The following is a 23,445-nucleotide window of genomic DNA, read 5'->3' as shown; positions in this document are numbered from 1 at the left end:
TCCACACACACACACACACACACATACATACAGACACACACACACACACTCATATACAGACACACACACACATATCAGGTTGATCATTCAATCACTCCTATGTGTCTAAACCCACTGCAACTGAGGAGACAATGCAATTTCCTGATGTGCGCACACACACACACAATCCAAGGTAGAAGAGTCTTTAAGTGTGTATGCCTGTTACCCGTTACATAGAGTGCAGACAGACAACAGACCAAAACTGAGGGCTGTATTTCAATCCGGTTGTTAAGTCGTGATGCAATAATGTGCCGATAAATCTTTTTTTGGGTCCAACTGCTCCCAAAGCAGCTCGCTTTTTCCCAGAGATAAAAATAAACTACCCCCATTCAGAGTCACCGATAAGAAAAGGTGTCAGTCCACTACTCACTTGCTCCTCAGAGTGCAATCTCATCTGGACGAGGGGAAAAGTGCTGGGAGAATAAACAATGTTCTTTGATTTCTCCAGTGCCTTTAACACCATTCAGTCTGTCAGATTGAGGGCCATATCTTGTGAGGTCTGCTGTTCAGACCCTGAAAGGATTTCTTTTTCGTTGATTGCTTTTTGTGAAAGTGTTTCTACTTATCTCAATAAGGAAAATAAATTAAGAGCCTATGTTGAGTACAAATAATGTCTTCTCAAAGGCCTAAACAGAGCCCAGCCAAAAACTCCAATAAAATTTTGATCAGCTTTGAGGGACAGCTATGACCATGCAGGATCATCCAGACCAAACGTGATGATTTTGCTACATACTATTCCTATTTATGTACCAGCATGCAACATGTGAGCCTCCTACATGGTTTAGTTCTTGCGCTATGGGCTTGTGAACTTTGACAAAAAAAAAGAGGCCAAACAAAATTGACACCCCCCTCCCCCCGTATAACTGGCTGTATCTTGGAAAGTATTGATCTTACATAAAATAAATTTTACAGTGTGTCTCCTGGGTAACATAGGTACACCTGGTAATTTTGTCAGAATTTTTGAGACCTAAGTGCATTGGCTGTAGAACGCAACAAACAGCTGAACAAACAAAGACCAAGGAGATGGTGGTGGATTTCAGGAGATGTAAGCCACCTATGCTGCCAGTCTACATTGAAGGGTCAATGTGGAGGTAGTCAGCACATATAGATAGCTGGGGATGAACTTGACTGGTCAGCCAACACAGATGCGCTGTATCAGAAAGAGCAGAGTCGGCTTTACTTCCTGAGGAGGCATTCAATGTCTGCAGTAAACTCCATTGGATGTTTTACCAGTCAGTCATTGCCAGTGTCCTCTTTTATGCTGTGGTGTGCTGGGGAGGCAGCATTAATAAGAGGGACGCTGGGCGACTGGACAGGCTGGTAAGGAAAGCTGGCTCTGTTGTTGGCATTGAGCTGGAGTCACTCACAACAATTGCAGGGAAACGTACCATGAGCAGGATGCTGGCAATCATGGACAATGACTGCCACTCACTACACAGCACGCTCAATAAACAGAAAATAAACAGCACACTGTAACTGTGTGTGTGTGTGTGTGTACCTGCTTTGCAGGTCCTCCAGGTTAAGGCGAGCCCCGTAGTGTGTTGCTGAGGACATGTTGACGATGCGGCTGTGGTTGCCGTGGCGACCCGATCGCTTGAGTGTGTCCAGCAGCAGGTGCGTGAGCAGGAAGTGACCCAGGAAGTTCAGGCCAAACTGCAGCTCGAAGCTGTCCTCCGTCCGGCGCTCAGGGACCATCATCACGCCAGCTACACACACACACACACACACACACACGCGCGCGCGCAAACATACACATACACACACACACGCGCAAACATTGTTTATCGTTTATAGTCGAATAGTCAATGCAGTCAATGCAAAACAGTTTTGAGTTGCACATCACAAGTGTTCAAATCTGGGACTTCAGCTGCAAGTGAGCCTGCAATTAACAGAATGATGTCAATGGTTTACACACACACACACAATCCAAGGTAGAAGAGTCTTTAAGTGTGTATGCCTGTTACCCGTTACATAGAGTGCAGACAGACAACAGACCAAAACTGAGGGCTGTATTTCAATCCGCTTGTTAAGTCGTGATGCAATAATGTGCCGAGCAAATCTTTTTTTGGGTCCAACTGCTCCCAAAGCAGCTCGCTTTTTCCCAGAGATAAAAAATAAACTACCCCCATTCAGAGTCACCGATAAGAAAAGGTGTCAGTCCACTACTCACTTGCTCCTCAGAGTGCAATCTCATCTGGACGAGGGGAAAAGTGCTGGGAGAATAAACAATGTTCTTTGATTTCTCCAGTGCCTTTAACACCATTCAGTCTGTCAGATTGAGGGCCATATCTTGTGAGGTCTGCTGTTCAGACCCCTGAAAGGATTTCTTTTTCGCTTGATTGCTTTTTTGTGAAAGTGTTTCTACTTATCTCAATAAGGAAAATAAATTAAGAGCCTATGTTGAGTACAAATAATGTCTTCTCAAAGGCCTAAACAGAGCCCAGCCAAAAACTCCAATAAAATTTTGATCAGCTTTGAGGGACAGCTATGACCATGCAGGATCATCCAGACCAAACGTGATGATTTTGCTACATACTATTCTATTTATGTACCAGCATGCAACATGTGAGCCTCCTACATGGTTTAGTTCTTATGCTTATGGGCTTGTGAACTTTGACAAAAAAAAGAGGCCAAACAAAATTGACATTGACCTCCCCGTGATAACTGGCTGTATCTTGGAAAGTATTGATCTTACATAAAATAAATTTTACAGTGTGTCTCCTGGGTAACATAGGTACACCTGGTAATTTTGTCAGAATTTTTTGAGACCTAAGTGCGTGGCTGTAGAACGCAACAAACAGCTGAACGCAACAAAGACCAAGGAGATGGTGGTGGATTTCAGGAGATGTAAGCCACCTATGCTGCCAGTCTACATTGAAGGGGTCAATGTGGAGGTAGTCAGCACATATAGATAGCTGGGGATGAACTTGACTGGTCAGCCAACACAGATGCGCTGTATCAGAAAGAGCAGAGTCGGCTTTACTTCCTGAGGAGGCATTCAATGTCTGCAGTAAACTCCATTGGATGTTTTACCAGTCAGTCATTGCCAGTGTCCTCTTTTATGCTGTGGTGTGCTGGGGAGGCAGCATTAATAAGAGGGACGCCACACTGGACAGGCTGGTAAGGAAAGCTGGCTCTGTTGTTGGCATTGAGCTGAGTCACTCACAACAATTGCAGGGAACGCATTACTCATGAGCAGGATGCTGGCAATCATGGACAATGACTGCCACTACCACACAGCACGCTCAATAAACAGAAAATAAACAGCACACTGTAACTGTGTGTGTGTGTGTGTGTACCTGCTTTGCAGGTCCTCCAGGTTAAGGCGAGCCCCGTAGTGTGTTGCTGAGGACATGTTGACGATGCGGCTGTGGTTGCCGTGGCGACCCGATCGCTTGAGTGTGTCCAGCAGCAGGTGCGTGAGCAGGAAGTGACCCAGGAAGTTCAGGCCAAACTGCAGCTCGAAGCTGTCCTCCGTCCGGCGCTCAGGGACCATCATCACGCCAGCTACACACACACACACACACACACACACACGCCAAACAAACATACACATACACACACACGCACGCAAACATTGTTTATCGCTTATAGTCAATAGTCAATGCAGTCAATGCAAAACAGTTTTGAGTTGCACATCACAAGTGTTCAAATCTGGGACTTCAGCTGCAAGTGAGCCTGCAATTAACAGAATGATGTCAATGGTTTACACACACACACACACACACAGAAAGGGACAGACAGAGAGAGTGAGAAAGAAACAGAGAGAGAGACAGAGAGTGAGAGAAACAGAGAGCGAGAGAGAGAAACGGAGAGAGAGAGAAACGGAGAGAGAGAGATAAACGTACCAATTAAATTACGATGCATGAGACAAAAGCCCAATTGAAATATTTCATCTCGAATTCTGCAAAAAACATCCTGGGAGTACACAGACATGCATCAAATCTTGCTTGCAGGGCAGAACCTGGACGATTTGGCTGATGGCAAATTTCGCTGGTACTTGTGATCATGTGACAAATAAAGGCTTACTTACTTACTTACTTATTCTCTCTTTTTAATTTCTTTTTAATTATTTTTATTTGTATTCTTTATTTTTTAAACAGATGTTGTATCTGTGTTGTTTTGTTATATGTTTGCTTTGGCAACACTGCTTCATTGAGTAATGCCAATAAAGCTCTATTGAAATTAAAATTGGGTATTTCAGGGGTCTAAAGGCATATATGTTCAACATGCACTTAGATTATTAAGAGTTTGTTTATTTTCAATAGGCTATTGAATTGACATTGTTGTTTATTATTGCTATTCTCCTTAATGTAGTCTTACCAAATTTTTAAATTGTTTACTGTTAAATTTAACTATTGTATTGTTGTCATTTGTTAAGTATGTTGCTTTGGACAAAAGTGTCTGCCAAATCCCATAACCATAACAACCATAACAACATCAGTTTAGGAGAAAGCAACTGTGAATAGATTAGTTTTGAGTTGTGATTTAAAAGTCCCTTTCCATGCACAGGACAATGGATATGTTCTGGGAATCAAACGGGCGAATTATCAGAATTATTATTACATCGAAATCACCCACAGCGCCCTAGTACCAAGTCTGGAGTTCACTCGGATGAGCGTATGTCTGAACACAAAAGGTAAAAGCACATGATGTAAGTTCAGTGAGGGGGTGGGGTGATGAAGTTTCGTGCGAAACTGATGGGGTTTCCCTTGGCTCAAATACTGTACATGCCAGTAAGTTTATGACTTTTTCATAATCATTCATTCAAGTTCATCCATTAATTCTTGTTCATGATAGACTATCTTACTGGGGAATACGGGAAGATCCCGTGGACAATCATTGTACTGTTGTCCCTCTGTGCTTCAGTTAAAAGGCATGCAAAACTCTCGAGAGTTTAAGAGCGTTCTTCTACATGCAAAACTCTCGAGAGTTTAAGAGCGTTCTTCTACATGCAAAACTCTCTTCACATCAGCCAGGATAAGGTGAAGGCTGAAACGTGAAAGAGGAAAATACTAGCAGTGAAACTGAAATAAACAGACAAAGGAACATTTAGTCTCTTAAGAAGCCAGCAAGTTGCTATGCTACTAGCAATGCAGCAAGCTAAATTGGCATTGATATAATTACACGTGAACAAAGTGCTAAGTTAGATGAAAAAGACGTGCTAGAAAAAGTGTAGCCTACGTTAAAAAGAAAAGAGGGTCTTAAAAGAGCAACTTTCTGTTCCCATTCTTTCCATTTCAACGATTTGGACTTGCCATATTAGCATTATTAATCATCATTATTGATTGAAAGTGCGTCATACCCCTACAATATATTGTGCGTCAACCCTGGCTCTTCCATTCACTGAAACCACCTGGAGTATTTACTGCAGGTCTGAACAACTCCCACCCGTGCAATGTCCGGTTGTGAGGTTCATGTCTGAACGCTCGACTCCGTTTGAGATCCGGGCGTAATTGCACGGACATTGTCATGTATGAAAACAGCTACAGAGAGAAAGGAAGGGGGGCAAAGAGAGAGAGAGAGAGAGAAAGGGAGGGAAGAGAGAGAGAGAGAGAGAATGGGAGGGCAGAGAGAGAGAGAGAGAGGGAAGAGAGAGAGAGAGAGAGAAATGGAGAAAAAGGGAGGGTAGAGAGATAGAGAGAAAGGGAGGGCAGAGAGAGAGAGAGAAAGGGAGGGCAGAGAGGGTTTGTCAGACTACCTTACAAATATAAAAGACACAAACTTAAGGAAAACACTAACCAAATATTGACTCAGTGAGCACCGATTAGCCATTGAAACCAGGAGACACAAAAAAACATGGCTCCCAAGTAATGAACGACTATGCCAGCAGTGCAAAGACAGTGTTGTCGAGACGGAGCTACACTTTCTGACCGAGTGCAAGTCAATTCAGTCAGATCTCTACTTTCCAAAATTGATGTGAAACACCCTGGATTTAATTCTTTAACAAACCTAAATAAATTACCGTACTTGCCAGAAGAGAAAAAGTGTCGTTCACACATATGACCGTATAATGTCAGCATGTCAGCATTATATCTGAATTACCCGAAGGGTCGGACCTCCGTTTGACCTCCGTTTGACAAAGCTCTGCATATACTTCGGAGGTTATATAAAGCAGCTAGTGTGTGAACTGCTGTCCTGCAGCAAGGCAAAGCAGAGAGCAAGCAGGTGTGTGTGTGTGTGGCTGTAGTGTGTTTGTGTGTGTGTGTGTGTGTCTGTAGTGTGTATGTGCGCGCGTGTGGCTGTGTGTGTGTGTGTGTGTGTGTGTGTGTGTGTGTGTGTGTGTGTGTGTGTGTGTGTGTGGTGGCAGACTCACCGTTGTTGACCAGCACGTGGAGAGGGAGGCCAGTGGCTTTGAACCTCTGGGCAAACTGACGCACGGAGTGCAGAGAGGACAGATCCAGGAAGAGGAATTCAACTGGAGAACACACACACACACACGCGACACACACGCACGCACACACATGCACACGCACGCACGCACGCACGCACGCACGCACACACACACACACACACACACACACACACACACACATGCACACACACACACACACACGCACGCACACACACACACACACACACACACACACGAACATATGCATTAAGTGAGGTCCAGGTGTAGGGACTGTAGAAGTGAGACCCACGACCCACGACTTCTACTACAGCTAGAAACTAGCTGTAACAATATCCTGCCTCTACGACCGCCCAATAGGTAAAATACAATAAGTTGTTGCAGTACCTGCATAAGGGAGGGAGAACTGATTGTGGGGCTCACTTCTACTATAGTTCAAACAGACACACACACACACACACATGTACACACATACACGCACTCACACGTACACACACGCACACACATACACGCACACACACACTCACACATACGCACACACACACGCACACAAACATGCATACACAGACAGACAGACACAGATGCACACACACACACAGGATTTACCCAGTTAAACACACAACAACAAATACAACATACACATACAACCTTACATGATATAACACTAATAACTAATAACACTAATTATCCTTATGCAACAGACACACATGTCTGTGTCTGTCTGTGTGTGTTTGTGTGTGTGTGTGTGTATTTCATCCAGAGGCTGGTGTGTGTGTGTGTGTGTGTGTGTTTAAGACTGAGTGTAATGTGTCATCACTCATGTCTAACCTGAGGCATAATCATATAAACAGACCCATTGTCTCTGTGAGTGTGAGAGAGAGTGTGTGTGTGGTGTATGTGGTTTGTGTGTGTAGGCATGGGTGGGGGGTGAGGGGGCATGTGTGTGTATCTTTAGACACATCAAAGCCGACAATTAATTGCATTCCTAACTTGACAAGCACAACTTAATGCTGCCCAAATTAGGGGAACTATACCAGAGCTGTGAACTCAGAACTTACACCAAGTGGAACTCAGAACCAATCTCATATATGCACGCACCATTTTTTTTATTATTTCATAATTATTTCAGGAGTGAATAAGCTAAACACAAAAATAAAGATTTCACACACACAGAGAGAGAGAGAGAGTCGATCAGCTCACAAAGTCAAACCTCAACAAAACCTGACAACCTGACAGAACACAAAAGCAATACAAAGATGGTGTGTGTGTGTGTGTGTGTGTTTTGCATGTGTGTGTTTGCGTGTGTGTGCATGGCCACATTCAGAGGGCTGTTTGTCCTTAGCATATTATGCTAAATCTCCATCTTCTTATCTTAGACACACACACACACACTTACAGTGAATATGGTTTAGACGTATAATTGAAAAATTATGGCAGCACCAAAGATTACAATAATTACCAACGGGGGAGTGGGGCAATTACAGCAGCTTTTAACGATGGATACAACATGAGAATCCATCTGTGTGCGCGTGCGTGTGTGTGTGCGTGCGTGTGTGTGTGTGTGTGTCTCTCTTAAAAAGACCCTTTCATCATTTCAGATCCATCCAGACTTCTCTACTTCTCCTCTTCTCTCTCTCTCTACATCCCCCGTCCTCTGTTGTGGCTTTGTGTTGCTGCAGCAGAGCAGTTGTGTGTGTGTGTGTAGAACATCTCTGATGCGGAGCTGCTACTACAGTATCTACTACCGGACTGTCCTTCACCAAATGTTCTGTTAACTTATTCATAGACTGTACTGCTGCACACACACACACACACACACACACCACTCCTGCTTTGTGCCATGAACCAGAAATAACCCTAAGATATACAAGGCAAACAGTCTACAGACAAACACTCACACACACACACCCCTTGGAGGGGAAACTTATGATGGCAGACCCTCCAGCATATGGAACATGCTGTGTGTGTGTGTGTGTGTGTGTATATATATATATATATATAATATATAATACATACATACACACACACACAGTGCTGCTTGAAAGTTTGTGAACCCTCAGACATGGTCAGTTGTTGCTTTTTACAAAAACATTAAAATAGCCTTATTTAATACACATCCAAACCCCAATTTGTAAAGCTGGCCTACTAAATAATAGACAGAAACAAAAGAAAGTTATATATTTTCATTATATATCTCAACATAAGTGGTTTAGCTCACAAAAATATGTGAACCCATAACATGACATCCACATTCACATGAAGTTAACGTTAGCCTACCACTAACGTCATGTAAACCACACGATAACAATAAGGCATGTTTCTGATAGGCCTATTTGACAGAGTAAACATATTAGCAGAGAGGTTTCATTTTAAATTGTATAATTTTCAAAAAATTATAAAGTTGCACAACTTTTTGTATTGGTTTTATAGGCTACAAGATGTTTGTGAAATTTGCACAGTACAGTTCTGTATTTTGACTGCAATTGTCTTTGCATTCTGATTAGATTCTTCATTAGAATCATGAGTGGCTCTTTGTAAACAGCATCATTTTCTGGGGCCATGCAAAACTGCATTACCACTAGTGTGGAGTTATTCTACATCATGACAGTAAAATGGACCATCCTTACTCAATGTACTGCAGCAATTCCTCTCTCAACCTGTAGAAAATGCTGAACATCTGATTGTGCATGGAAAAAAAAATACCGTCATATACCTTGAAACCGTAAGAATTTAGAAAAATACTGTGATACTTGCTTTTGTACATACATTAATTCCATGTTTTATTATTTTTGGCTACTCAGTTCCCTCTAAACAAATCCATTCATTTCATAAAAATACAAATCTGACAGTTCATATTTAAAAAAAAAAAAAAAAAAAAAACGATGAAAATCATGATAAAAAACCAAACTGTTCAAGGGGTTCACATACTTTCAAACAGCACTGCGTGTGTGTGTGTGTGTGTGTGTGTGTGTGTGTGAAGAGAGAGAGAGAGAGAGAGAGAGAGAGAGTGAGAGAGAGAAAGAGGAGTGGGGAGAAAACAGATGTCAGCAGGGATTAAAGTGAAAAAAAATCGTTTGACTGAACTTTTTTCAGGCCATAAGTCATACATATCTACCTATAGAGATAGCAACCCTTTTCTATGTCGCGACCTATTGGTTTTAATGTACAAAAAGATGCAAACAGCAAAGTAAAGGGAGTATTAGCCTTATTCACCACGGGCGCCATTGTTTAAACCAAAACGAGGCTACAGGGTACACTTACTATAAAATTAATGCCACCTACAGGTGAATGCATAGAACATAACAATCCTATGGTTTGTGTACCCTGTAGCCTTGTTTTAGCCGCCAATGGCCACCATGTGAATAAGGTGAATTGAGAGTGTTCTTGATTGAGATTGGAGTTTTCCTGATGAACAAAAATATATTTTAGTACCATCCCTGACCATTGCTGATTAGCCATTGCTGTTCTTTTCTACTGCAGCAATATTGTAGAAAGGCTTTAACACACTCTTATTTAATTACTTCAGGCCAAAAGTGTTTAAAGGGGAGATTTTTTTCTTGTTAATATGCAATTCTACACCAAGTAAAATCTATAAAATCAAGTTTGTAAGACTTCCCATTTCCTCATCAAAGTAACGAATCAGAACATTCTAGATATTGTTCATATTTCCATTTGTTGCCTCATCCGCATTTAATGAAAACATGTTAATTTTGAGTTTTACAGACAACTCAGTTTTCCAATGAGCAGCAATACTGTGTGTGCTCATGCAGGAGGTCTGCGCATTTGATAACGACAATCTGGAGATGGTGCTTTTGTCTTCAGCAACAGATTGTATAAGGTTGACAAAAGGGTTGCGATATGGTGAGGGACAGGTCGTGTTACGCTATGAAAGAACATGCGTAGCCTACTTTCTAACGTAAAAACGGTCAGCCATAGATAAACGTAGCCTACCTCTGTCGTGGTGGCTAGTTGCACCAGGTAGGGAAGATGTCCTGAAGTGCACGAACGTTAACCTTATGGCGGTCTTCTGATTGGTGGCGTGCTAAAACGTTTTCCTATTGCATCCATAAAATTTGCAAAAGCAAACCCCTGGCGCTTTAATTTCTTTACACCATGGCTTGTTAGTTCTCCCCCGTTTCCAACAGCTGCCCATCTCCATTTATTTTTTTAACTTTTGACACCTGCCTTCCTTTAGCAACAACGCATCCATGACAGCTAGTGGCCTTGCCAAATAGACGCACACAAATCATGACGCTAATATGCGAGGTTCTGGTAGGCCTACTGGTTATGGTTTTGTGCTATAAATGAATAATATTTTATAGCAAAGTTTTAAGTTGACTATTTTAATTGTATGGTTATTTTTTGTCAACATACACTCACAACCTACTGTCGTTAAAAGTGAGGCCTAAGCAAAATAGGCTACAAGGCTGTCTGTGCGTCACAAACAGACTGACCCCCTTACTCAACAGTTCGCGATGATGACAGTGATATTATTTTTTTTATGCTAACACGCTCAGTCAAAACCTTCCGTCGCAAATTGTGAAAAACATTGTTGTACATGTCATAACAGACGGGATAATAAATTGCATAGGCTACGGTTTATATTAAGGCCGCTTTACACATAATGTTAGTTGCATTGATTAAAAACTGTAACAATAATAGTAGCCTACATCGGGTGGCATAGAAGGCTATCTGTTCAAGTCATAGGTGACACCCAAAATGAATGACCTCCCCTGACAAGAGTTCGCGATAGTAAGAAATTGTCTACATTGATGCACGGAAAGAACACAGCCTACGCTTCTTCTCCGAATTCGCACATAGAGCTCACAATATCATATCCAAAAAAGTTAAACGGATTGGCCAACCTCATCAGCTGTCTCAAATGTGTCACTATAATCCAACTTTTAGACCGTTATAGTCCTCCATATGTGTTCTTCTTCACACACACACATCATATCATCATATACACAAGGAGCTGACAACTCTCTCTCTCTCTCTCTCTCTCTCTCACACACACAGACACACACACACAGAGACAGACAGACACACACACACACACACACAGTGCTGCTATCTAGGGCATGTTATATGACACATCCGTCCTGATGCCATCAGGGTCATACTCTGGCTGATGACTAAAAGAAGAGAAGGCTGCAGAGAAAAGACCACAGGAGGACAACCCTCTGAGAGAGAGAAAGAGAGGAGAGAGAGGGGATGTATGTGTGTCTGACAGAGGGAGACACACACACACACACACACAAAGACACATCAATTGTTGAAGCGGTGTGTGTGCGTGTGTGTGTGTGTGGGGGATGGATACATGTTCAAATTATTCAAAAAATAGTATTTTCTTTTCATCTTGTACCAAACATGGCTGGCCTGGATTACAGGCAGGCCATTTTAACACCTAGACCCTTCTACTATGAAACAATTCTGATGTAATATGTACGGAAAACAGTCTCAGATATATTCATTTCAATATTACCTGAAAAGACATTATCTTGATGGCAACATAGTTGTTCATAACCTGTAGATACCATTCAGCAATAATTGTGCCTTTCCAGATGTGCAAGCTGCCCATGCTATAGGCAACTAATGCACCCCCATACTGCCCATGCCATAGTGGCTTAAAGCCTTAAATCTGGCTTCTTTTTTGCATGGTAGAGTTTTAACCAGCATTTTACATTACATTACATTACATTACCTTACATTTAGCAGACACTTTTTGTCCAAAGTTACTTACATATGTCAACTATATCACAAGAGATTACATTTTCCCCGGAGCAACTTGGGGTTAAGTGCCTTGCTCAAGGGCACAACAGTGGAAGCTGGGAATTGAACCAATTTGTGGATGGAGTGTCAACATGTGTTCATAGAGACTGCACTGCATAATTAACTTGAATACAACAGTTTTTAGCAAATTAGCGCAGCATGGTTATGACGCTAACCAGATTTAAGCACAATTTAGTAAAATTTGGAAAATCACTGTGTGGTGGTCAATGTTGATATTGTGGTGGGCCGCCACAAATAAGTCAATGTATGGGAAGCACCAATGAAGAAGCGCGGTGTACACTTTCTGCGGCTTGGTGATGGCACTGTTTATATTATAGATGAAATACCCTAAATTCTTTTGCAAATTCACATCGAGGAGAATTATTCTTATGCTGTTGCATTATTTGTTTCTTATAATATGTGATTTGTAGACCACATTCTGTTTTTACTTAAATTTCAGTGTCCCAACATTTTTGAAAACAGGGTTGTACATTAACATCCCCTACCTAAAAACATACATACACACACACACACACACACACACACTTCCCGTCCCTCAAAAGAACCTCACATTTTTTTGTGTGCTGGTGTGTTTCTGTTTATTAGTGTATCTGGATCAGTGTGTGTGTCTTTCTGTGTATATTCACTCGTGGCTGTGTGTGTGTGTGTGTGTGTGTGTGTCTGTGTGTCCTAAGGCTTCATTAGATGCTTAAGAAATGTTATTTTGACAGACCATATGGAGTTGGCAGAAGCAGAGGATGTGCTTATGTGAATCTGTGTGTGAAAGAGACAGAGACAGAGGGAGCAAGAGAGAGAGAGAGAGAGAGAGAGAGAGAAAAGACATGTGGTGAGGATCAAACACACACACACAAACGAACACACAAACACACACACAGCCAGACGAGAATTTGTAAGGAGCAAATACACACACTGACCGCTGTTGTATACAAAAGTTGTATTCTTTGTTGTATTTCCCAGTTTCATTTGGAACTCCCCCTGGACTTGTAACTCTTACTTGTCCACTCATTCGAGCTGTGAACCTCGAATTCGAATCCAAGACAGCAGTGTAAATAAGAGCCGCAGATATGCACTGTTTATTGGCAGTTCAGTTCTATGTGTTCATTAAATCAGTCATAGAAACAATTGTGTCCGACCTCTATCTATCCCCATGCTGCTCGACATTTGTTTATGTAGAATACTGTGTCGCTAACAACAGTAAATTCATAACAAATGGTTAGCATATCGTTTTCACAACTTACAAGTGGAATGTAGTCAACTGTGGTCAACCAGGGGAATTCCCAATTACCACATATATGGCAAATAGGTGGTGACATGGTTACCTTTGCCCTCTTTGGTCTCGTCACGGATCTTGGTCACAGCTTCCAGACCCTCCTCTTCAACATTCCCAGCTAGAAAATGATAAACAGAAGATTACTCCAACACCATCATCATCATCATCACACACACACACACACACACACACACACACACACACACACACACCTGAAGATTACTCTTCAATGCCATCATCATCACACAGGTGATTATTACTTTCCAAGGGCATCGACATCATCATTACAAATATTTAAATTCAGAAATCTGAAATGTCTTAACTCGAATCAGAAAGTAGAGAAGCCATGAGGTGAAAATCAGACATCAGAGGTTAAGGTAGAGGTCATGTGACAGAGATCAGATAGGTCATGTGACAGGAGAATCATTAGGTAGTGATGTGCCCAATGAAGCGAGGCTTCGGAGCTTGTGTCGAGCAGAAAGGGGCGTGCCAGATGAAGCCCCGGTTCGAGGCTTGTGTCGTTTCCATAAAAATCACGTGACTGATGACAAACGAGGCCTCGGTTTGTGAGTGTGACGTCTAAAGCTTCGTTTGGGACACACACCCATGTGACTGCTGCTGAATCTGATTCAAAGGTTTTGAATTGCGCGAACCAGGGCACCCGCTCTAGTGTCGGAATGAGTTGTACTGTATTGCAAGAGTCAAGCGAAATTTGTGTTTCTATAGGGTAGCCCTGTTTTATACAGGATGCTTTCTCTGTTTGGGAATTTACGTTCTTTTCTTTCCGGAAAATGTCCATAATCCATAATATCATGCACATAGAAATAAAGAAATAGCCTAGGCCTAGCCTAAAGCTTTGCCATTTAGAACAGTGACAAAACGTGTCTGTGTTGCAATCTTGTCTCAACTTCAATCATGTAATTTAAAAGCAATACAGGCTAATCATTTCTATGTAGGCCTAACAATAATGGCTGACATAATATTTTCCTTTTATTGAAAGTTTGATTCATGAAACGTAACATGTCGGGCCATGTAGGGTTTGGTTTAATTAGGCGCCTGGTCGTTTCCTTTTCACTCTCGTCCATAGCGTGTTGAGGTTGATAATACTTCATCCTGGTCCAGAAGCTAAGTAGTGTCTACTGCGGTCGTTAAGTGGATGGGAGACCGATTGGATCATTGACTGGGATAACACATGATTTCACGCCTCTACCGAAACACCAATCTTCACGTGATAACGAGTGACGGGATTAAGTTGCCTAATCGTATTTTATTGTATTGAATTAAGACAAACAGAAATGCAAATTTCTTGCAACACTTTTAATGTAATGAATAAGAACATTTCAAAGCTTTGGCATTGTGTTGAACGTTGTAGGCATTCTTTTCATTAGTCCGTGGCTGCGATAATTTATGCAAACCACCAGATGTCGCTGTGTTTTCCTTGTCTTCCATGTTACGAAGCTTCGGCACATTACTCGGCACATTAGGGAAATGTGCCGAGTGGCGCTCGAGGCTTCATTTACCCATCACTATCATTAGGGGGATTCGACTTGATGTAGCCGCCTGCATCCATCTTGGGCTGACTGCATAACGTGATTATTTCTGAGATTCTGATACGTTTTCAAACCGGAATTGTGCATATGTCATGGTTGAAAACGTATCAGAATCTCAGAAAGAGAGACGGCTGCAGGGAGCTACATCAAGTCGAATCCCCCTAGTAGAGAGGTCATCTGACAGATCAGAGAGGTCATGTGACAGTGATCAGAGAGATCATGTGACAGATCAGATAGGTCATGTGACAGTGATCAGAGATCAAGTGACAGATCAGATAGGTCATGTGACAGAAATCAGAAGGATCATGTGACAGATCAGATAGGTCATGTGACAGAAATCAGAGAGATCATGTGACAGATCAGATGGGTCATGTGACAGAAATCAGAGAGATCATGTGACAGATCAGATAGGTCATGTGACAGTGATCAGAAAGATCATGTGACAGAGATCAGAGAGATCAAGTGATGAGATGATTAATCAAAGAGGTCAAGTGACTGAGATGAGAGATGTGTGGGCGTGGCGGCGTACCGATGATGACGTGCATGCCCAGGCCGGTCAGACTCCGCGCCACCTCAAAGCCCATCCCTCTGGCGCCACCTGTCACTATGGCAACCCGTCCATGTTGGCTGGGCAGAGCTGTGCAAAGCAGAGGAAGACGAAGAAAAAACACAAAAGATTTGGTGAGCCTTTCAGGGCAAGACAAGACAACGTCACAATAGGTTTCCAGGCTTGTGCAGTGCAAAGGAGCACTCAGTTCTCCTGTGACGTCACAATAGGTTTCCAGGCTTGCGCAGTGCACAGGAGCACTCAGTTCTCCTGTGACGTCACAATAGGTTTCCAGGCTTGCGCAGTGCAAAGGAGCACTCAGTTCTCCTGTGACGTCACAATAGGTTTCCAGGCTTGTGCGGTGCAAAGGAGCACTCAGTTCTCCTGTGACGTCACAATAGGTTTCCAGGCTTGCGCAGTGCAAAGGAGCACTCAGTTCTCCTGTGACGTCACAATAGGTTTCCAGGCTTGCGCAGTGCAAAGGAGCACTCAGTTCTCCTGTGACGTCACAATAGGTTTCCAGGCTTGCGCAATGAGAAGGAGCACTCAGACACAGAACCACACTCAGTAGGTGTTCTACAATCACAAAACCACACTGTCCCACTGCACTCAGAATGCATTCCAAAGACACAGAACCACACTCGGTGCCTGGGTCTGGTGTGCTCCGCAGTGCTGGTGTGGTTGTTGTGTATTGGGCCGCTGGTCGTTTCGGGCTGGTCATGTGATGCGAGAAGATGGTCTGGCCTGTGTATTGTGACAGACATTTGAGCTGGTCACATGATGTGTCTGTGCTCCATCCAGTGCTGCCTATCCTCCGCAGCTGTGACCTTCAAATGACCTTGAGTGGCTCCCCCAATAACACACACAGTGGTCATGTAGATATTTAGATGCCCCCCTCCCATAAAATTAAAATTCCTCCCTGTGATGTGATTGATGGGGTGGGAAGGCTGAGGCTGTGGCTAAAGGAAGATACGAGGGAAGAGACCTTCAGCACACCCCCACCCCCTCTATGACCCTCCTCCACTGCATGTTCTGCTTGGCTGTGCAGACGACCAGGCAGCCTACTTAAATGAATGGAGGTGTTCCTCCTCAGATGAAGGTTAAATGAGTGGAGGCATGAAATGAATAGAAGCCAGGCTGTGCCGCTTAGATAAATGGAATGATAAGCACGTTCACACAAAGCCTGGCATCCGCCGGCAACAAGAGCCCTCATCGCCACGGTGATTGCAAGGGCCATTAGACTGAGGACACTCTGATAAGGAGGATGAGACGCGCGCAAACACACACAGATAGGAGAATTGCACACACACACACAGATGGGAAGGAACATTGCAGAGGCTGCCCGCTCTGTAAGTTCACTGTTGGGAGCGCTGCGTTATTGTCCAGCTCATTCAGACCCAAAAATGACCCAACAGCCTGAGCAGAACATTGTGATTTACAATCACAAATGACTCATTAAATAGCCCTAACCCCCACAGACATAAATAAAAGCCCTTAACCCTAGTGTACTTCTGCCCAATCTGAAATACTTCTACACAACCCCCAGTGCTTCTACCCCAATTGAAGTACCATTGTCCTTATTGAACCACCTTTACCCTAACTGAAGAACCTTTACCCCAACTGACGGTGTTGGGGGATTACATCACCACTTCCTGTGGCATTGTCTCCTCCCACCCCCACATCCTGAGGAGGGTGTGGTCATCAGAGTTAGCAGTGCACCTCCCCGCTGCTCTCTTTCTCTGAGAAGGGGAGCAGAAATAGTCTGACACCATTTCCTAAACTGTGTCAGTAATCCATGGAGATGACGCCATGTCTGCCAAACTCCAGACCAAACTTCCCTCGTCCAGTTACTTTACAAAAAAAAACACAGCAAGTCACACCAATACTTAAAAACCAACACTGCAGGCATTAGTTTAATGATTCAATATGTTGTTAGGACAGATGAATTGGTAAAAAATGTGAGACATACAATGAGGTTGTCTAAGACTAATGAGTTTGTCAGTCATATAACTCTACATACACAATATGCAAATACAAAGACACTTATTCAAGTCCTTCAGTAGTCTGTCAGAAAAGCAACGTTGAAGTTACCACTGCAAAGAAAAGGCAGAACAGGGGTAGAAAAATAGCAATGTTATGACTTCAGGACAGTACAGACGTGAGGACACAGTTAGACGTAGTGGGCAAGAGGACACATTTCAAGAGATACACTACAACACGCTACACGGCTGACCCCTGTGGAGACGGTAGATGCTTTGCCCATTTATTTGACAAAGTATCTTTGTGAACTTCATGAATAAAGGATAGCACTCACAGTTATTTTTTAAACTTCTTAATGGGGTGATAGAGTACCGAAGCCATGACGTAGCGGTGGTAGGCGGCAATTTCACTGGATCTAAACAAATCAATCTAACCATAGTAGTCACCACAGTGGTGGCTTTCTTAATCTATTTCAATAATTTTACAACGTTTCCAAGACGTTAGTATATTTGTATACACTGTAGGAATCACATATTACAATATATATATATATATATATATATATATATATATATATATATATATATATATATATATATATATATACCAACAAGATCAAATTTGTGACTAGAGTTTAATTTTAGCATGAGTTCCTAATAAAAAGAGACCTGCATGTGACTTCACAGCATGCGGATTAAATCCTTAAATGGACGTGTCTTGGCTTTATTTTTGAGGCAGAAAACGTCACTCTTAACAGCCGCCAGTCTTTGATAAGACGTGAAATAGAGAAAATTTGTTTCTTTCTATTACACCTGCCTGGGACTCCGTGTTATGTAGCTAAGCTGCTGTATAGCAGGTAAAGCATGTTTAAATGGCTATAGCCTACATTTAAAACAATTTATTAGCTAGAAATGGTCACATGTCTACATTCAATGCTATTTAAGCCACTTCGAAAGTTTGTTTAGATCCAGTGACACTGCTGTCATGGAAATTGAACGTCACACACGGTACTCAACTAAAAAGCTTAAAAAAGAACTGAGGGCTACCCTTTATTCATAAAGTTTATATTGATGCCCAGGAGGACTCGGCACCTGGTTGAGATTATACTAAGGTGTTGAGCGCATTAGTCCAGTTATTTACAAAGTATCTTTGTTCATTTGAAATTGGTCTGTGGTCTGTTGTCCTGGCATATGTTTCAGTTAAATATTACTGATGGGTCCTGATTGGCTGTCTGTGCAGATTAACGTTCTTCCAAGCCAATCCTGACGGGTCTTTCTCAGACTCTGTGTGGTTCTGCTAAACCAATCCGGTCATTTCTTTGTCAACGCACGACAGCTCTGGCTCATAGTGGGTTCTGGTGTTCTCGTAGAGGAACACCTGCTGGTCCACGTGCTCCGGGTCGAGTCGGTTCCGTTTCCCCCACAGTGCGCTGCCGGCGGGTCCAAAGAGGCGGTGTGCTGGGGCACTGGTCGCCGGGACGCACCAGTACTTCTGCAGAACCCGGGGCAGCATGGGGAAGAGCAGCGTCCGGTCAGACCACCAGCGGAGCGGGTCCTCGTTCAGCCCCAGAACCTTCTGGGCTTTGAAGTTGCTGAGTTCCTCCTCTGCCTGGGCCTGGAACTCCTCCTGGGAGTCAGCTGCGCCCGACTGGCAGAAGATGACCGCCAGCGGGTTGGCGGTGGTGCCGGAGTCTGGAGGAGCTTGCTTCTTATTGGGCGGCTCGTCGTTGGAGGGCGGCGAGGAGGGGGTGTGTCTCTGGTAGAGGGCCGCGGCTTCCTCCAGCACGCGTGCCTCCACCTGAGCGCGCTCGGACGGCGTCAGGAAGGGCAGACGCTTGTAGCGCGGATCCAGGAAACTCGCCACCTTCAGGAACATGTCCAGCTCGGCGGGCCGCGCGTAGGCCTCGTCCAGAGCACCAGCCACCGCCCGCCGGGCGTCATGCAGCTCCGCGGGGTCTCCCTCGCACCTCCGCAGGGCCGTGCTCTGGAGCATGTGCAGCACGGGCTTCAGCATGCTGATGGTGGGCCGGGCCCCGCCCCCGACCACGCCCCCGCCACCACTGCCACCGCGGCAGAACATGTCCGCCGCCGATCGGAGCCCCTGCAGCATCCTCAGCAGACCGTCCAGCAGAGTCCACTCGGCCGCGCCCAGCAGCAGCGTCTGGTTGTTAGCGTCGTCCAGAAGCACCGAGGTGACCGCCGGCTGGTTCTCCCGGAGACGCTGCAGCATGGCGAGCGTGGAGGACCAGCACCCTGGACGTTCCGTGACCAACGATGCCACCCCGCCACCCCCCCCCCCCTCCCTCCGCCAGCGTTGCCGTCGACGACCGGCTCTGCTGCTGCTTCGTCCGCTCCTGCAGCATGTACGACGCCACCACCGACTGCTGGAAGTAATCGACCAGCCGACGGCAGCGGGACAGAAGCGCCTGAACGCCGGGCAGCAGGAAGGCGTCGTTGACCCCGCGGGTCAGCTGGTCGGCGAAGCAGGGCATGATCACGGGCAGCTCCAGCTGGGCGCAGGCCTTGCGCACGTCCGGCGAGCCGCAGGCGATGGTGGCTCCGCAAACGCGGCCCGTCACGCCCCACTCCATGAAGACCTCGTAGAGCGCGCGCGTGATGCCCTCCGCCGGACTGTCCGCTGGGACCTCGAACGTCTTCAGGCAGCGGCTGAGCGCTCGGAGTCCCGTCGCCGCGGACGACGACGCGGACGATGACATCGCCAGCTGGTGGGCGTAGAGCGTGACGTAGGAGCGCCCGTGCGTCTCGCTTCGCCACTGGTCGGCCGACACCCCGCAGCAGCTGAGTCCGGCGAGCTCGGCCGCCACGGCTGCACGCACCTGCTGCTGCCGCTGGGGGAGCGCGTGCGCCACGAGCTCGGCGAAGGTCGGCGGCGAATAGCGCGGCTCCAGAGTCCGCAGCAGCGCCTGGAAGAAGGGCTCGTCGGCCGTGGCCAGAGGGTGCAAGCCCTCGCACAGGAAGCCCAGCACCGCCGCGGTCACCTCCGCCTGTCGCCGGGCCTCCTGGGAGTTCTGACGCGTGCATGCCTGTAGCGTCCGCTGCTGATGCTGATGCTGATGCTGCTGCGTTGTCATCGTCTGCTGCTGCTGCTGCGTCTGATTGGGCGAGTCGCCGGTGCTCTTCTCGAACTCCAGGAAGGCGTCGGCGTGGTGCCGCTGCAGGTGGGCGTACAGGTTGGTGGTGTTGCCCGAGTAGCCGATCTGCGCCAGGCAGAGGCGGCAGTGGGCGCGCTTGCCCACCTCGTCCTCCTCCATGTCGAAGCCGAAGTACTTCCACACCTTGCTCTTGGCGCGGGGGTGGGACACCAGCTGAGGTTCCACCTCCACCTCCTCGCTCTTGGGCTCCATGGTGACCGTCAGCCTATCAGAGTGGAGTTGCTCCAGTGAGGTCGGCCAATCAGATCAGAACGGCTCCAGAACCTGCCAGACACCCAGACACACACACACACACACACACGTTGACCGGATACACACACAGACGGGGGGACACACAGTCAGATGCCGCCCATAACTGTTAACGGTCGTCATCCCACCATCATCATCATCATCATGTTACACCATTATCATCATCACCGCCGTCTATCAAATGGTCGTTATTATCGCAATCATTATCAGCCATGCGTCGTCGTCATCATCATCATCATTATCCTTCTCTTCGTTTCCTTACCATGGCATGCTGTGTGGCAGGTTGGGGAGCTCTGTATAGTCGCTAACAACAAGACGATGGCAACACACACACAACAATTAGTCTAAACATCCTCATGGTACAACACTTCTGGATCAAAGATCAGATTTACTGAGCGGCTACTGGCAGAGGTTTGGAAGTCCTCACAACCAAAACGAGTGGTTGACACTGTAACAGACAAGTACTATACACAAACATGTTTCAGTAACTACACTGTTCACACACAGAACGTTTTGTAAATATTCCGTCAGCTCAGTAACGGAGCTATTCCAGTGTATGAGTCCCCCAGTACAAAAAGCCCTTTGTAAAGGGATTTCAGTGATTAAAAACTGTGGATTCACACACACACACACACACAAGAAATATCTGGGTTAGAGGTCTTCTACTTTTACACAACCAGAGATTATCACCCCTCACATAGGCCCTACACAAACACACACAGAGCGCGCGCGCGCGAGAGAGAGAGACAAACATTTACGGTTTGTCTAATTTAACTTTACCCTCAAATCTATATAAATGTTTAACAAGTATTTAACATTTAGGCTATACCTTAAATGGCTAAACTTACAGGAGGGGCGTCACGACACAAAACTCTTGAGTTATTATCACACGTATTTTTCTAATGCAGCCTAATATGAGTAGCCTAGACCTAGACTGCGCTGCCTAGCTAAATAGTTCATCATACATGCTGGCCACTGCTTAGCTATATTACTGCTAGCTAAATGAGCTAATGTCAACAATAGACAAGATGCCTCGCAGCTTTTGAAGCTCTGTATGGAACAGGCTCGTAACTAGTGATTCAATCAAAGCCTTTTTTGAAAGCCAGTAAGTTTGCAATATTTTCAAACCTGGAAGAGTGAAAGATCTGTTGAAGAGTTGGTAAAGCAAGACCCTGACGCCGACTAGATAAAGTCTGATCATGGGGAGAAGGACGCCCAGAAAGCCCATCACGCTGTCCGTAGCTCCGCGCCGTATGTAGCCGTCTTTACTGTCCGGGTGTCGCTCGCTCCTGTGGCTGGAGGTGAGAAAAGATCCGCTATTTCCAAAGCTGTATCACGCGGATATTCGTGACGACAAAAATGCAACCACACAAAAAAAAACATGTGTGACCTCACGCAAGTGTGTACACATAATTAGTCTATTACGGATTACCAGAGACTATTCAGATTACCATGGATCTCGTCATTCCAGTGGACTAATAACCAAAGTCATAACTTCTATTTCTACTGGCATATTAATAGTTATAGTAAAATGAATAAGGCAATTTCTCTGAGTATTTTCTCATTATATAATATATAGGCCTATTGATATAGCCTAGGCTAGCCTACTAATATAAGGAAATAGGCCAAAATTACGTTTTTTTTTTACCATGCATACCAACGACTGTGTTTGGCTTAAATCTAGTCTTTGGGATCTGTGAGGTGTTGGAGTTTAGGCTAAGTCTAGTGTTTGTGGTTTGTGAAATCTAGGCTACTTTGGAAGTTACTAAAGGAGCAAACAGATCAGTGAGTGGCTGGAAGGAGTAGGCCAATCATGGAGAGGCTGGGAGGAGTAAACCAATCAGTGAGAAGCTGGGATGGGTAAACCAATCAGCGAGTGACTGGGAGGAGTAAACCAATCAGTGAGAAATTGGGATGGGTAAACCAATCAGTGAGTGACTGGGAAAAGTCAACCAATCGGTGAGAAGCTGGGAGGAGTGAACCAATCGGTGAGAGGCTGGGAGGAGTTCCCCTGGTGTGCCTCAACACTCTAGCCTGAATGACCCCAGACCGCATATCTCAACTGACATTGAGAGTGGGTCTGGAAAGGCTTCATTGACTTACGACTTGCAGGGGCATAACCAGCAGTGAAATTAAACTTAAATTGGTGCATTAAACTCTTACCAAATAATTTCAGAAGTGCATCAGTTAAATCATTCTTGTAAACAAAGGTTTTAAATGCAGTTATTTACTCAGTTCCCAAGAAAATACATCCATATCTCTTTAACTATGTCACTATCAGTGCAGCCAGTGGTTGTGTTGAATAGACCTCGAGGTTCGCCTAAAAAAAAGCTGCCATCTTTGCCCATATAAGGATATCCGGGTGTTAATTGAAGGTACTACCTATGGCAAGTTGCATTGCAAGTTGGCTCTGGGGTAGCAAACCGTCTTAACGTACTGGAGATCACAGGAACAACTCAAAGGCAGAGGACAGTGTTGACCAAAATGTGTGTG

At 44.9% G+C, this 23,445-nt stretch overlaps 2 protein-coding genes across 5 annotated transcripts in view; both read right to left on the bottom strand.

The window, feature by feature from the left end:
• Window positions 1–23,445, bottom strand: part of dhrsx (dehydrogenase/reductase (SDR family) X-linked) — a 48,698-nt gene that overhangs the window by 4,299 nt on the left and 20,954 nt on the right. For 2 of the 4 annotated variants that reach the window (XM_048235636.1, XM_048235639.1), the window contains exons 2-5: window positions 15,534–15,641; window positions 13,504–13,572; window positions 6,356–6,457; window positions 3,339–3,546 (exon numbers count right to left, since the gene is read on the bottom strand). In XM_048235636.1, the coding sequence (XP_048091593.1) occupies window positions 3,339–3,546; window positions 6,356–6,457; window positions 13,504–13,572; window positions 15,534–15,641 (487 nt within the window). Of the gene's footprint in view, window positions 1–3,338; window positions 3,547–6,355; window positions 6,458–13,503; window positions 13,573–15,533; window positions 15,642–22,080; window positions 22,248–22,600; window positions 22,746–23,445 lie in introns of those variants that run through there. The other 2 variants (XM_048235635.1, XM_048235638.1) reach the window with 2 other exon arrangements.
• LOC125288931 (E3 SUMO-protein ligase ZBED1-like) overlaps window positions 18,139–23,445 on the bottom strand; it is a 25,377-nt gene continuing 20,070 nt past the window's right edge. The window contains exons 2-3 of the mRNA XM_048235646.1: window positions 19,856–20,967; window positions 18,139–19,809 (exon numbers count right to left, since the gene is read on the bottom strand). Of these exons, the coding sequence (XP_048091603.1) occupies window positions 18,828–19,809; window positions 19,856–20,895 (2,022 nt within the window). The 5' untranslated portion in view covers window positions 20,896–20,967 and the 3' untranslated portion in view covers window positions 18,139–18,827. The remainder of the gene's footprint in view (window positions 19,810–19,855; window positions 20,968–23,445) is intronic.

Source organism: Alosa alosa, chromosome 23 (assembly GCF_017589495.1).
Source record: "Alosa alosa isolate M-15738 ecotype Scorff River chromosome 23, AALO_Geno_1.1, whole genome shotgun sequence".
NCBI classification, from domain to species: domain Eukaryota; kingdom Metazoa; phylum Chordata; class Actinopteri; order Clupeiformes; family Clupeidae; genus Alosa; species Alosa alosa.
The sequence above is the reverse complement of the archived record's forward strand: the minus strand, read 5'-3'. Positions and strand labels throughout refer to the sequence as shown.